General features: G+C 36.5%; 1 protein-coding gene across 1 annotated transcript in view; it reads left to right on the top strand.

The window, feature by feature from the left end:
- Positions 1 to 15,147, top strand: part of ADGRB3 (adhesion G protein-coupled receptor B3) — a 473,802-nt gene that overhangs the window by 420,497 nt on the left and 38,158 nt on the right. Inside the window, exons 20-22 of the mRNA XM_050893783.1 lie at positions 8,527 to 8,677; positions 9,246 to 9,315; positions 14,169 to 14,235. Coding sequence (XP_050749740.1) covers positions 8,527 to 8,677; positions 9,246 to 9,315; positions 14,169 to 14,235 — 288 coding nt within the window. The remainder of the gene's footprint in view (positions 1 to 8,526; positions 8,678 to 9,245; positions 9,316 to 14,168; positions 14,236 to 15,147) is intronic.

Genomic DNA, 15,147 nt, shown 5'->3' with positions numbered 1-15,147 from the left:
GAATACTCTCACATGGGTTGCTCATCACTAATTGACTGTTGACTCTTGTATCCTTTGTTCTTCTCCAAACAGGTATAGCCATTAGTATGCTAATGCAACCATATATTTCTACTTGCAACAACCCAAAAAGAGAGCTAAAAATCTGGGTATCTTTGTGTAATAAGTTGAAATGAACATATAGCCCGTTGTTGTGTGTTATAGCCAAACAGCTTTTCCTTCATTGTTAATGCAGTTGTCTCATTATATCTCTTCAAACCTGCCAAGAGCATTTGTCTTCATTTAAGGGAGCACACTGCACATTCCATATTTTAACATAAAACCAATATGGAATTTTCAGAGTCTAAAAACAGTTCCTGAAAAACAACTGTCCTGAAAACCAAATTGTAATAACATCAGTGAAGCCTGTTTATTATTTATCCATAATCTCCACCTTAATTTGCATAGTTCCCAAGTAAATAGAATTGTTTCTGACAGCCCAGTAGAACCACTGACAGCCAGCGTGCATTCTCGTCTTTCCTATGAGTCACAGCCAGTTACAGAGACTTTTCAGGCCAAATTACACTTTCATCGATATCAGTCCAGTCCCTTATGTTCACACTGCACCCTCAGTTCTGCTTCTATAATACTGTTACCCTCAATGATGAGCAAGAACATAAGAACTTCAGTTTTTCAATGGTTTTCAGACACCACGTTGATATTGCTTGCCCATCAATTCAAAAACCAAATCTATATTTTATCCACAAATCTGTATTTTATCCATCTTTAAATAAGAAATCTTTCAGCTTTGGTAATGCAAAACCTCACAAAGCTATTTTTATAGAGTAATTTTTCAGGATAGCATCACCTTCAATTTAATTTTTTAATTGTCATTCCTCAATAGCTCAGTAATGAAGAAGTTGTTTTAACGAACATGCCACTGATTTCCACTTTTTTACTTGAACTGAGCATGATCACTTCACACTCAAAAGGGTTGATTTTTCAGAAAAATAAAATACCAAGTACAGGAAAAAGAAGAGAACTAGGAAAGGGTGTTCTCTGGCAAAGTGAAACTTCACTATTACAACGCAGTGATAGCAATTTGAGATTAATTAGTCAGGAAGAAGTTGAAAAACTTGTATTTAAATTGATTTTATGCTTCAGAGTTGTAAAGGGCTTCTTATTGTCTTTTATGTCTGCCTGAAAACCTGATGTTCTGAGCTTCACGAGCTTCACAAGCTTCACAACACATTCATGTGAGGACATAGTTAAAATACAATGTTATTTTGTCCTGACAGAGTTGACATTTACCTTGTTTAAAGTGTTTAACATCAAAGCCAACAGAGTAAGTTCATGATGTGAAGTAGGCCATATTCACTTGCCAGAAAAATATTCATCCAATACTTTGTAAACATTTAAAACACTTAGGATAAAAAACAAGATCACAAGCCTCTGTTCAGGCACCTTTCACCCCTTATTCTATAGGTGTAATGCCCAATATAAAGCCCACTTAAATTAATTGGAGTCTTTCCACTGACTTTTGAATTAATCCTGTAAACAATTAGAGGATCCTATTCCTTCATTTCCTGACTGCCTATAAAAATATACATATTCACAGCACAAAGGCAAAAAGGGAAGAGCTTCCCTTGCCAGGTTTTGTAATCGAAGAAATTAAATGGCCTCTGAGTAACCTGTTCTACGATATTGCTTGTGCTGAGCTCATTTGCTTGAATATAACCTAGCAATAAAAATCCAAACCAGGAGGAAGACTAAAATGAGTATGAGCATAAGGAAACTGTATGAGAACGCTATTCCAACTGGCTTTCAATTTACAGTAGGCATGCCACCAAGAAAGCAATTCTGAGTTAACGTATTACAAACTTGTGCATTGCACTGACAATCTCCAGACAATGCTGCAAACAACACAGAATGAATTTTACTGACTCATATGTTAATAATAGCTGAGCATATTATGAATTATCCAGCTGGACTTGCCTCTATCCCAACCAGTAACCAAAATGAGCCACAAATATTTCTATAGCCCCAAGGCAAACTAGCACACGGCTTGCATCCATTACAACTGAGCCCTCCAGGGCAGGAGGATAGTTGTGTGCAAGCTGATCATCAGGCAGGGTTCCTGGCCCAGGCTCTCCTTCAATCTGTGCCTGGGCCCGAGCTGGGAGAACATTTGTTGGCACAGGTCAAAACTGTGCCAAGGAATTCACTAACAATTTAGCAGCATGGATCACATGCCAGTGCATAAAGGATGCCTTTACTGTTACTGGTGTAGACAGATTCTGACATATGACAGAGCAAGGACGGTTTGCAAATGCAGCTAGTAACTTCCATGAATTCTTTTCTATCCCAAAAATAGAACACTATCCCTTCACATCTAGTTAACAGAATGATTTTGTACTATGTGCATTATAAGGTCTGGAGAAGAATAATGGTTAGCAGAGGAATTAGTTTGGATAAAAATGATCAGTTCTTTATAGAAATAACTGTTAAAGTACAACTATACAGTATCAAATTTAAATGCAGAGGTTATTGATATGAGTGATAGAGGTGACAACTACCAAAGGAGAACTTTTAAGAAAAAGAACTGCAAAGGGCAGAAGCTAAAAAGAAGGCTCTGTCCACTTTTTGTGGATCAGATATGAACAGCACCTCTATTGCTGGACTCTGCACCTGGGAAAAAATGGGAGACATTCTGACTGATCTCCTTCATAAGTAAGTGTCAATAAAGTTTGTGAATGCTTTATTCACAGAGAGGTAATTCTCAGAAATACCTTTGAGGCAAACATTGGAAAAAGAGGAGCAGGAATTGAATCTTTTGGTAAAGCATCTAGAGGAACTTTAGGTGAAAATAAGAAGACATATTTAAAGTGTGTCTGGAAAGTGCACATGCAGAGAAAACTTACAGTTTAAAGTATAAGTTTTCTTTCAGTCACACTTACAGCATTGCACTGCCGTCACTGGGGTTATACTGTCAGACAAGAGGACAGACTCCAGAAAAGAAGACAAGATATGACCGACAAACAAGCCTTAAATCAAAATAGCTGAACAAATTATACTGTGCTCTGAGACTGGGCACATGTAGTGGCCCCAAAGTTTAGCAACTGTTCTGATAATTTGCACATGATACCAAAAAAAAAAAAAATCAAATCTTAATACTGAAAATATCTTCCTGTGGCATTGTGGTGCTGTTGATGATATAGTGAGACTGTAGTCATAAACTAAACCAAAGGAAATGCAGAAACAGCTGGGTCATTTACAGTCAGCTTATAAGCTATTTATCAGAACCTAGAAAGGCATCTTGCTTGTTGTGGGCAAACAAAAATGATTGAGTAGAAGAACAAAAAATTGAGTGTCCTTAGTTATTGCTCATTATCTTTGTGGGGGAGATCACATTACTACTCAAAACCAATTGCTGCTGCACTAAAAAAATTAGCTTGCTCTAAAGATACAAGTAAAGGTTACCGTTCACATTGTCTTGTACTGCATATAGAATCCTGCATTATAATAATAAACTGTGCATATCTCTTCACATAAATGCTCGTGAAGTCAAATGCTAATTATTTTAGGTTATCATGTCAGATATCAGAACACAATGTAATGAAGTTAAACCACTCGAGCCTTCAAGTTTTAAGGACACCAGAGAAGATTTTTGGAAGATCTAAAAGTTTGTCTATAAGTTAATTAAAGTAAATAGTTTCATAGCTGTTGGTTTAAAATATGAATGACATTATTTTAGAACAATTCCTTCCACTATAGTGGTGTTTTCAATATGGGTATCACATTTCCTGAATTCTGTGCTTGAACAAGTGGTGTTAGCAGTACTCAAGCTTGGCAAAAAAATGGGATTTTTTAAATGAAATGATACCTTCAAAGCTTTATGGTGCCAGTAGTATTAATGATCCTGGAAGAGAAACCTGAAAGTCTACAGCTATGATTTCTCAGGCGTTTAAGATCCTAACAGTTTCAAATATATTTGCAACTGAAGAGACAGCCTTTCTTGCCATATTTTTTTGTCATTGAAAATCTGTCCCCCCTCCAGAAAAACACTCCTGATATACAAGCCCTTACTTCTTTGTCCCACAGCCTCTGAAAGTCCATCTACTATTTCATGGCAATTTCCTCTAGAAATTACTATTTAATCTTGAATTCAATATTATCTGACCAGTACACTGTATCCCTGTATTCTGACAGTGGCTGCCATTCCTGAGACAAAGGTACTGTTATTGTGCAAATCAGTTTAAAAATAAATAATAATAATAAATCAAATAAAGAATATTAAGCAGTATTTTCCTTTATGAATTTATATTTTTAATTTAAAGAAGGAAAAGATAAACTGTTTTATAGTTGAGGACTTGAGAGTCACAAAAAGCCAATAAAATATACCAGTTTTGACATAAAATTGTATTTCTGCTCTTTGCTACGTCCTTTGCATTCTCTTTGTTTTGTTTGTTCTTTCTTTCATTTATTCTTTATCGTGGTCTTTAAGTGTTCTTTGTTTGTGTATTCAGTGCATGGTCAGAACTTCATAACAATAAAATTAGCACCCATTTAATTTATCTCCTTAGGCTTATCTCCTCAGAGCTAAGTCAAGGGCAAGATTTTTTTTAATCTCCAGGAAATTTTATTATTTAAATGATTTTCTACTAGTTTTCCTTTCTACTTCATGACATTATCCAGCTGAGTGGATTTTAGGCCTATTCGTTTCAATATCACCAATACAGATTTCATTTTTCATGTTCATTTTCCAGTAGCTTTGATTCTTATACTATTTATCAGAACCCAGAGACAGGCAACTAGTTTGTTGAAGGAAAAAGAATGTGTTTCAGGGCAAGACGAATCAGGTGCCCTTACTTAACCCTCTTTGTCTTTGTGTGGAAGATCTGTTCACACTGCTATTAAAAAAAAAATTGTTCTATTAAAAAAGACCTAACAACCAGATGCTCCAAAAATAATGATAAATGATTATTTTAAGGTTGCATTTATGACCTACTTTTTGTAGGTCATAAAAATGGATAAATGTTCTCTATATTATTCATCATTATTACATTAAAAATATTAATTACTAGAATAAGTAGCTTTGAATTTCCACTGTTTTTTACATTTCTCAACTGTGCTTCAGTACCCTCATTCAGAGTGTGTGTCTTACAAGAATGAAAGAAGGAAATAATTTGATACCTGATGTGAGCTCTTGTTTTCAATAGTATATTGTTTATCAAAAAGGGATGAATGGTCTTACTTAGATATTCAAGGTAGCTAAACACTTGAGGCTCAATTAAAGCTCACAAAATTGTGCATTCTGAGGACAGAAAAGCTCCCTTCCCTCACTTGTAATTAGAATTAAATATGGGGAGCTGAGAACAACAGCAATGGGAGGAAGAGGAGGTTAGAGTAACAGAGTTGACTTAATTTCAGAAGCTTGAAGAAATAGTGAATAAATTAGGCTGTTAAAATTCATTTTGTTGCAAGTTGACAGGTCCTCAGCACAGGTAATTAATTCAGTGAGTTTTAATAAACTAGAATTAGAAACAAATAAGAAACATCTCCTCCTAAAGCAATGGGGAAGATGCGTACCACTATCTCTTGGTGCAGACAGGTTGACATACTGCGGCTTTCTGTGCGTCATGGGCCACAAGGTTTTAGTGATGCTGCTGCATGTGCAGCAAGGTCAGGGGAGGTGGTGGTCCCTTGGCAAGGGAGAAGAGGAGAGAGAAGGAGAGACTGGGAGTAGTCCATGACCTGGTGAGAAAGAAAAGAGTACTAATAAAGTACTTGCTAAAATTACGGCTCCCTGGCTAGAGACATTCAATGCCCCATTTAATAACAGTCTTTGGTGAAAATGAATTTTTGTTCCTATTTGGAAATAGGCTTCCCAGATATAGCACTTTCCCAGACAGAACAGCATTGTTTGTTTATTCTTCCCCCATTGTTAAAGGGGAAGAATACAGAAGTACATAAAAGCCAGATTTCCGGGGGGGTATTGGTCAGCTGTGCTGAGCCCATGGCTATACCTGGGAGACAGGAGTTTCATTTCCCAGAACTGCTTCTCTGGCTGGGAAAGAGGGAGGCTGAATTCACTTCAAGCACTGCCTGCACATGATTCTGTCATCACAATCCCACAATGGTTGTTAGGTGATGTTTTGATGCTGATTTGCATATTTCCGATAGTATGTGATGCAAATACGCTGTTATATCAGTGATACAGACTTACCATCGGTGTTCATTAAAGACCCCTGTCTGCCATTCAGAAGAGTTAGTTATAATCAGCAGTCATATATTCCAGCTAGAGCACAGATCACTTCTAATAAAACTTGCTTCTGTCTTCTCATTTTGTGATCAACATGATCATTAACATTTTCATCACAGTTCTTTCTTCCACAGCAGCAGCCATGTCCACATTTGTCTCAGATTATCATCATCTACCTTTCTTTCAATACAGAGGATAAATTATGAACTAAATCCTACAGTCTATACTTAGTCAGCAGTAAGAGTTAACAATGTTTTCATCAAAAAGATCAGGATTTGTTTGCATTTGCATTATTTGTAAGGGAAATAGTATATTCACATTTTTTTCAGGGTAATACTGTGTTTTACCTATGCAGTTTCTCCCTAAAAGATTCTGTACTATTCCTCAAAAGTCATTTTATTGTCAAATTATTGTTCCAACAGAACATGCTAGCTTTTACAAAAACATTGATAGAAAAGCAAATTAAAGCTGCATAGTGGGAATTCATAACATATGAGCCAGCTAGTAAAAGAAAGGGCATTTCTGTATTTTCTATTATGTTTATTGTGTGTTGCACTGCACAGTTGTCATTTTAAAAACGCATTTATTTTTCAAATACAGGAAATACTGCTATCAGTCAGGCTTTAGCAGGATAGATTCTATGAATCCACATACTTTATGGATATCTAAGCATAAGAATTAATGGCAAAATCTAGGATGGAATGACTAGTGCATTTTCAGGATTTGCTGGTTTTTTTCCAGTTTACATTCCTCACTTTTTAAAAATAAACAATAGTTCTCTTGCATATAATTATATAGAATCCCTTTTCCCCAGATTTAAATAGACAATTTGACCCAGGATTAGAAAACAAAGTCTTTGTCACATCTGTAAATTCATAGCAGGAAATCATTAAGTTTTGACTCTTCAAGTGCACAACTTTTTGAAAGTTCGGAGGCTGATGTCAGCTAATGCTAATATCAGCTGATATCAGCTATCAGCTACGTATTTGAGATAACTACTGGAGTGAATCAACACAACTGATTTCAGATAAGAATCTGGGAAGATTAACACAATAAAAAATTCAAAACAAAAAGAACTGAATGTAATTAGGAATATAAAATGAGCTAAAAAACAAGTCATACATAAAAAACATGTCATATCTATCTTACCCTTCCCAAATTTTTGTAGCTACCAGCCTCGATTCAACGATATATGCAAGCATCTATATCTAATTAGGAACTTGCATATTTTCTCCCTAAATATTTTGCTGAACTGGGATTTTAGTAAAAAAATTGACTAGCCTTTTATTACATGTGTGTAAGATAGCTATTAGATGTATATGCTGCATAAAGAAATAATCATAAAAATAATATCTACATTTCTCAACTATGATCTTGCATTGTTAGTATTGGATGTGTGAATTTTTTTTTTTTTTAACCTTGATATAATTTTGACACTTCAAATTGTGATAAGGATGAATTGTGATAAGGATATTCTCAACATTACTGGTGTGGGTTTGGTTCTGGGGTACAATGCACACTGAATTTTATAGCCTGCAACTGGCATTTTAAGCAACACAGTTGAGGGTAGGTCATCATTTATGCCAAGAAGTTCATTTATATAAGCTACAATGTCAAGTTTAATTAAGGGCTACAGTGACAAAAGAAAGCTGATTGCATGTGCTCAAAATACTTTTCAGATGACAAATGACTGACACCCACAAAAACAATATCCAGGGTAATTGTTAAGGTTATGATACTTAAACCTAACTAAAAAGATCTCAGGCAGTATATTCCCATAGGTTAACATTGTATAAGAATTAACTAAAAAATCAAATAAATAAAACTTAATCTATAGCCTAAAATTCAGATTTACAGTCAGAATCTTTCTGCATGGAGGGAAAGAAAATTTAACTAGCAATTAGGAGCATTTGTATCCCCACATTTTCTTTATTCAGCTCTGTGAGATTTTATAATCAGTAACTTTGTAACTTGCTTACCACAACGGCTTTATGATGATCCCTGGTCAAAGTAAATGTGTAGATTAAAATCTGGTGGCATGGTTTATTTTAAGTTCTTTGTCCCTGCTCGGCACACTCAGTCTCTGGGAAAACAGTCAAAACCTCTTCTGCCTAATTCCCATCAACATCTCTCTTTCTTTCTCTCTTTCTTTGTGGCCACCACATCATAAAGAGGGAGTTGATGCTAAGGATAAAAGTCAAGATGATAAAATATGACAACTCTTTGAATTGAAAAGAGAAATGCGTGTCCCTAAGTATTCAGCATGAGCTTCTCTTTGCTCCCTGCAGGGCATCTGCACCACAACCACCGCATTTTTACACTTCTTCTTCTTAGCTTCATTCTGTTGGGTTTTGACAGAAGCGTGGCAGTCATATATGGCTGTTACTGGAAAAATTAGGACACGGCTCATAAGGAAACGTTTCCTGTGCCTTGGATGGGGTAAGTCCGTAAAATTCATTTCCTCAGAATCATTGGAATGAAACAGTCAATGCAGCGACAATGTCAAGAATATCATCATTTTCTTCAGTAAACCTGAAAGATAGTAGATGGCATGTTGCTAAAAAGAAAACTAGGTTAGGAGCCTTTCCACTTTACCTCAAGCTCAGGCTATCCTGGTGTATATTTTAGCATTGTTTTATAAATATGTTTTTAAAAAATTTTAGAAGATTTTCAGCAAACTAGTGTAATATCAAGAAATCAAAATAAAACAAGAAAAAACATTCACTGAATATTCATGAAGCCTCTTCTTAGTTCACTTTAAGACCTGTCAAAGGTACCAGTAATTTAGCTACATCAAAGTGGTACACCGTGGGCAGAAAACAGTGTCCTCCTCCCTCCCAGTGCTTCAGAAAAACAAATCCTGCAATATCATTGTGCTTCATTAAATGATTCATTCCATGTAAAATTGGCCATTTTGCATTAGCTTGCCCTGTCATTTTTTGTCCAGGCAGAACAGCAATATTTTGCTCAGCATCTAATGGTTATTACTGTTTTGGTTTTTTTTCAGGTTTACCAGCATTAGTGGTTGCAATATCAATAGGCTTTACCAAGACAAAAGGATATGGAACAGCCCACTAGTAAGTCAATCTGAAGTGATAAATTATGTTTTTAATTAACTAGACTGTCATACCCATCAGGAATTACATAGCATAGTCTAAAGGCTCTACAGGTATCCATTCACACTTGGAACTGCCCTAAGAGTCACTGAGTGGTCCACAAAGAACAAAGAGAAATCGAATGCCAGTCTTGGACTGAGCTCAGCAAAGTGCCAGGGATCCTGGATTTCTTGTGAGGTTTTGAAGTAGCAAGCCTTTTAGAAACACAGAGGATTAAGTCCACTTAGACACCTAACATTTATATACGTTTACCAAAGAGAACGGTAAATGTTATGGCTAGCCTTTGCCAACCTCTACACATGTCTAAAACTATACTGGCAAGAGTCTCTTTGGCACCCAGGTTTCTGTCCACCAAGCATGTACCTCGGCATTAATGCCCCTGAGCTGCTTGGAGCCAAAGCCCCGCAGAAATCTCAAAATAGCTCTCCCATCCATCCCCTCTCTCCTGGAGTGCCTGATCCAGCCCATTTCCTGGACTGAGCTGTACTTGAGAGACAGCAGAGAGGAGATCTGTGTACTTTGATTACGTTTTATTAATACAGTTCCTGTTTAGCCACCTGGCTGGTTCTAGCACGTATTTAGCACCCTGGAAAATTCACTCCTGAGCGAGGCTGCCCTTCGGTTGCCTCCTGCTGAAGAAGGAGCTTGGGCTGAGCCTCCCTCCTGCCAGCAGAACGCTCCAACCACCAATACGTTATGTATGCAAGAGTGTGTTTCCTTCAGTCATCCTGTTTGGAGCTCTCCTCACGTTGCCTAAGAAATTAAGTATGCATCTGGACAGAAAGAGAGGAAATATGACTCTGTAGCCTGGTAATGAGGGCATTCATCAGAGATGAGGATGAGTTAGGCCAAGTCCTCGCTTCAATGAATATTTAATTATTCTCCTTAGCATCATCACTAAGCGAGATCAGGATTCCCCCTCCCTGCCCTGTGTGTCCCACCCTCTTGGCACATGGTGGTGGAGGCTTCAAGCCCTCATTCCAGCTCTGAGTGGGTAAGGATTCAAAAACAAATCTCCTCCTGAATACCGGCCCTAACCACTGAGCAGTTTAGTTTTAAATTGTGACAACATGCGTCTTGCATTATTTTAATGAGGAATGGCTTACCTAACTGAAGTGCTTAACTGTAGGACAGCACTTATAGCTGGCAATCATTAGTGAAACAACAGTCTTAGCCATCTTTTGGGAGTTTATATTAAGAACCTGCCCCTCCGACATTTTTTCTAGCTAATATGTGCTCATCTTGCTGGCTTTTTTGTTATTTGGTCCTTGAACCAGGACTGAAGAACCATTTAGGCTGTGAGAATTATGAATCGCAAGATTACAAGGTCCAGATCCCACTGGGGATATAGCTCTGTCCCTTGCAAGATCAATCCCATTGCATTTACTCTACTGATATTATTCATGTGTGACTACTTGCTTTAGTTAGTGTTGCTTTCTGCTTCCTTCCTGGGCTGAATGCATTTTTAAAAGAGGATATACTGAAATATTCAGACAAAGCAACAAATCATTCATTAAGGGTAACCTAGAAAGTAAAAAAGAGCAGGTCTCTGTACATGTAACAGCTCCTCTCCCAGGATCCAAATTCAGTTGACACAGTACCGTGGGACAAAAGCACAAAAGGAAGTGTACAAGGGACAAACAGAACCATAATGCAGCTTTCTCATCGCATTTGCAAACACATTTTCTTGGCATTTGACATCAGAATAATATAAGGAAAACAGGGAATGCAGGGAACGGAGATTCCTCCTCCATCACCAGCTGATGTGCTGTCCCACTGTAGAAGCCAGCAAAGAATTGTGTCCCATAACAACTGCTGGGAGGTGTAAAAGCAGAGCTCCTGTCCTGCTCCTCCTCCCGTAAGTAGAGCACTTGTGTAAATTTTTTAACTGCTTACACTATATTTGGCCTGTTTGGCTGCAATCAGTTACACACATGCTGCCATCACAAATGCACCCTGTTGCAAACTATTCCTGGTGTATAAGATGCTGTTTTTGAAAATGACGGTTCCAAATGGAGAAAATTAAGAGTGAAAATGAAGGAACTGATTCCAGTCCCATAGTCCCACACATGAAGAGAATGACCAAAAGGGAGAAGGCCCAAGGATCTTTGAAGCAGATCTCAGTTTCATAGGGTATTTGACTGATGGGAGTAGCTTGAATTGTTCACATTCAACCAATTCTGTGATCAACAGTCTTTGATTTCTATCTTTTTCTTTCAGCCCTAATTATTAGACAGTTATATTACTGTACATTTAAAACTATGTATGAAAACTATTTCACACAGACACTTGTACTGATACAGATACAGAAGCTGAAGGGATTTCCTAAAAATAATAAAAAACACAGTGACAAGCTTTTAGATATTTCAGGATATCTGAGAAATATTTGTGTCTCTGAAAGCTTGATTGTTTTTTCCAACTATTTCTGTGAGTCTAATAAATATTGTTGCTATCTCTCTTTAGATGATCAGAGCTATGAAAGCACCACTACTACAAGTCATAGTTAATAAACCTGCATGACCTACTCATGTTTACATACAGTGCTATATATTAATGAGCAGTGTAGATAACTTCCAGGAATTTGTTACATCAGCAAAAATTAAAATTCTGTCATAGTCATGTTCTCCTAAGAGAAGGAACCATTCTCCTGGAGAGCATCAAATAGCTCACAAAATGTACAGGACATAGGAGCAAGCCTACAGATACTTCATTGCCCAGCAGAATTTTATGACCGTGTAACATGGTCCCATAAAACCACCAGTGGAGGCTCTTAATACTAATCAATTTATATGGCTTTCTGCTATGTAGAGATCAGGGAGAAAGAAGACAAAATAGGAGAACAAAATAAAAACAACTATAAAGCATAGAAAAAAGCTATCAGAGCAAAGAAAAAGAAGAGAAGAAGGAAAAAATAGTTTAAAAAATGACAGCAATTGCCTTACAGTATAAGGCGGCACCTGAGAATCTGTCTTCAGAAAGTTTTCAACAGAAAACAATTGGGAAAAAGTGCATTTCAGATTAACCAACTGGCAGATATTAAATACATTGCAATAATCACATCACATATTGTTGAAAATCCAGATTGTGTAAAGAAGACAACTTCTACATTTTCATCCAACTCTGCCTCTAAATGGAAGTCATTCTTTTGAACAGCCTTTTTACTTGACGGTATGGGAAAGGGAGGGAACAATTCTCCCTTGGTCTTAAAGTTTTTGTGGTAGAAACTGTTTTCTTTTTATTTCAAAAAAAATTGTTGACCCTTTTTTTCAGCACAGGTAACTGAAATTATGTTTCAAATACAATACATCAACAATTTTTATGAACTGATGTTTCTATCTCCCAATAAACATGAAAATTTTAATTACATGTCTTAGTTATGCAGTGGTCATCTTCACTAAGTTTGAAAGTTCATACTGGTAGGGAAATGCACTGTGAATATATTCCCCCCTCTCAGAAGCCCATGTTCTCAGTCTCTCACAATAAATAACCTAGCTTTTGGAAAAATAGCAAGAAAAATTGCAGAAAATTTTGAAAGCATTTTTCTTTGACATTACAAAAATAAATTGAACATTATTGTTGTAGTTGGTTTTTGAGGTAGGAGGTAGAACAGCCTGACATGTATTACCTTTTTAACAGTGAAGCAGATATGAACTAATTGCATCAATTTATTATTCCAGAATTTAGCACACTGATGAAGTTGGGTTCATGTAGCAGATTTCACATTACTTCATTGCACTAGGAAACACTTATTCTTTGCAGTTAGAATTCCAGCCATAACAGACCATTAATATTATGACGTGCTTGCATTTAATTTACTTGGTTTTCAAAAGTACAAAAACAGTACTGGAAAATAAAGAAGATATGTATGATTCTGCTGTGAATGTTTCTGGCTGTGAGATCCAAGTAAATTATTTGAATGCATATACTTGAGTTTTGTTATATGTAGGTGTGATCATGCATTCAAATAAACATGCAGTTCTTTGAATGTGTAATCACTTGGAAAATAGCACAGCTGCATTTACTTCAGTGTGTGAAGCTCCTATCTTTTGCAGATATGGAAAGCTTTACATCATGTTGTGTCAAATATTTAGAATTTGATTCTGTAAGCGCTCTGTGTTTGGAAATCTGATGGTTTTCAGTGAAAGCCCTGATGCAGTATGACAAACTCTGCAAGATTAGTAGCTCACCAGAAAATACAGTTTTCAGATGCTTTAAAATATACATTTAAATTGTTTGCAAAATATTCCAGAGAATACAGAACAGTTAGACCATATATGATTTTTCTTTAATAGGAATATTGTCTGTAAGATGTAGTTCTAATAGCAATTACTAAGTGACATAAGAGAAGATATGTAGAAACCTGTTTTTTCTGAAGTTCTACGTTACAGGTACTTGACCTTTCATTGCTTTAAGTATAGAACTGTCAGACATTGTAAGCTCAAAATGTTTCTAGATACCTACCTGGCATACCTGAGTCCTGTTCAGTTAACTCATCATACATGGTTAGAGGAGATTCAAGAAAGATCTGCGAACTTATTTTCTATTGTGCTCTTAATATATTTTAGGCATTTCACTGTATGTATAATTCACATTAAAACCTTTGAAACATTAACAATTGATAATGGAAATAACTTTCGACTCTGCATCATCATATCAACAAAGTAATTCTTTTTTGTGTGTGCATATGAATCTCTATATGTAGGACTGAACATACATGGGAAGAATGTCATGCTATAGCAATTATTAATGCTTTGTTGGCAATGCGTTATACTTATTTTTAATTTGTGTTAGTTCTTCTCTAATGTTCTTTCCAGCTGTTGGCTGTCTCTTGAAGGAGGGCTACTTTATGCTTTCGTGGGACCTGCAGCTGCTGTTGTCTTGGTAAACATTAATATAATTTCCAGTATTTTCATACGAAATGATGGAATGTGCTATTTAAATTATAAAAGCTTAGCTATACAGTAGCATCACATTTTGCTGTAAATACTGAGCTCAGTATTTTTTAACACACCTTCAGTATTTTGAATGCACGATTCATTTAATTGTATCACTTCTTTATACCAGTTATCTCTCCATGTTTACAGAGTAAGCTATGAAAGAATAATGTACTGATTAGTGGCACAGAAAATTTGTTACAGGCATCACTGAGTTATTATCAGTAGTATCTATGCAATTGTCACTGCCTTGTGAAGTTCAGTGACAGTCTTGATAGAGTGCTGCTTGGCAGTGTATTGCGGTGCCAGCAAAAGCAACAGGAGGAGTGGAACCAGCCAGGAAGTTCTCCATGGCTACTGCTTTTGAAGGCAGAGAAAAAAAACCATCATAGCTGGGAAATGTTGCTCGTTTGTGTATTAATCTTCCACATCTCTGGAAATGCATTTAGGTGTAGGATTCACTTTGCCTAATTGTAGATATCTGCAATGTAGATTTCTGCATCTAAGCTAGTTATCCCAGCCATATTTCATTGTCAGTGCAGAAAAATATGCACTTTTAGGGCTCAGACCATCAGAAGTATTTCAGGTGTCTACTTCAGGGTAAGATGAATTGCACCCCACATGTGCCATCAGCTATCAGTCATCTGCTCTGCAGTCTATACGGATTTTTTACAATAATTTGTTTAGCATTTTTCCCTTACAGATTTTGAACCTAATTCTTCTTTGCACTCCACCAATTTTATACTAGGATAGCTCTATCAACACCAGTTATTTCTGATTCTCCCTTGCAAAAGGGACTCGGTCTTAGTAGTCATCAAAGATATAGCCCTTTAGCTACATAGATTTTCCTGAAATGGAT

Source organism: Gymnogyps californianus, chromosome 3 (assembly GCF_018139145.2).
Source record: "Gymnogyps californianus isolate 813 chromosome 3, ASM1813914v2, whole genome shotgun sequence".
Classification (NCBI taxonomy): domain Eukaryota; kingdom Metazoa; phylum Chordata; class Aves; order Accipitriformes; family Cathartidae; genus Gymnogyps; species Gymnogyps californianus.
Note: the sequence above shows the minus strand (reverse complement) of the source record. Positions and strands in the feature narration are given on the sequence as shown.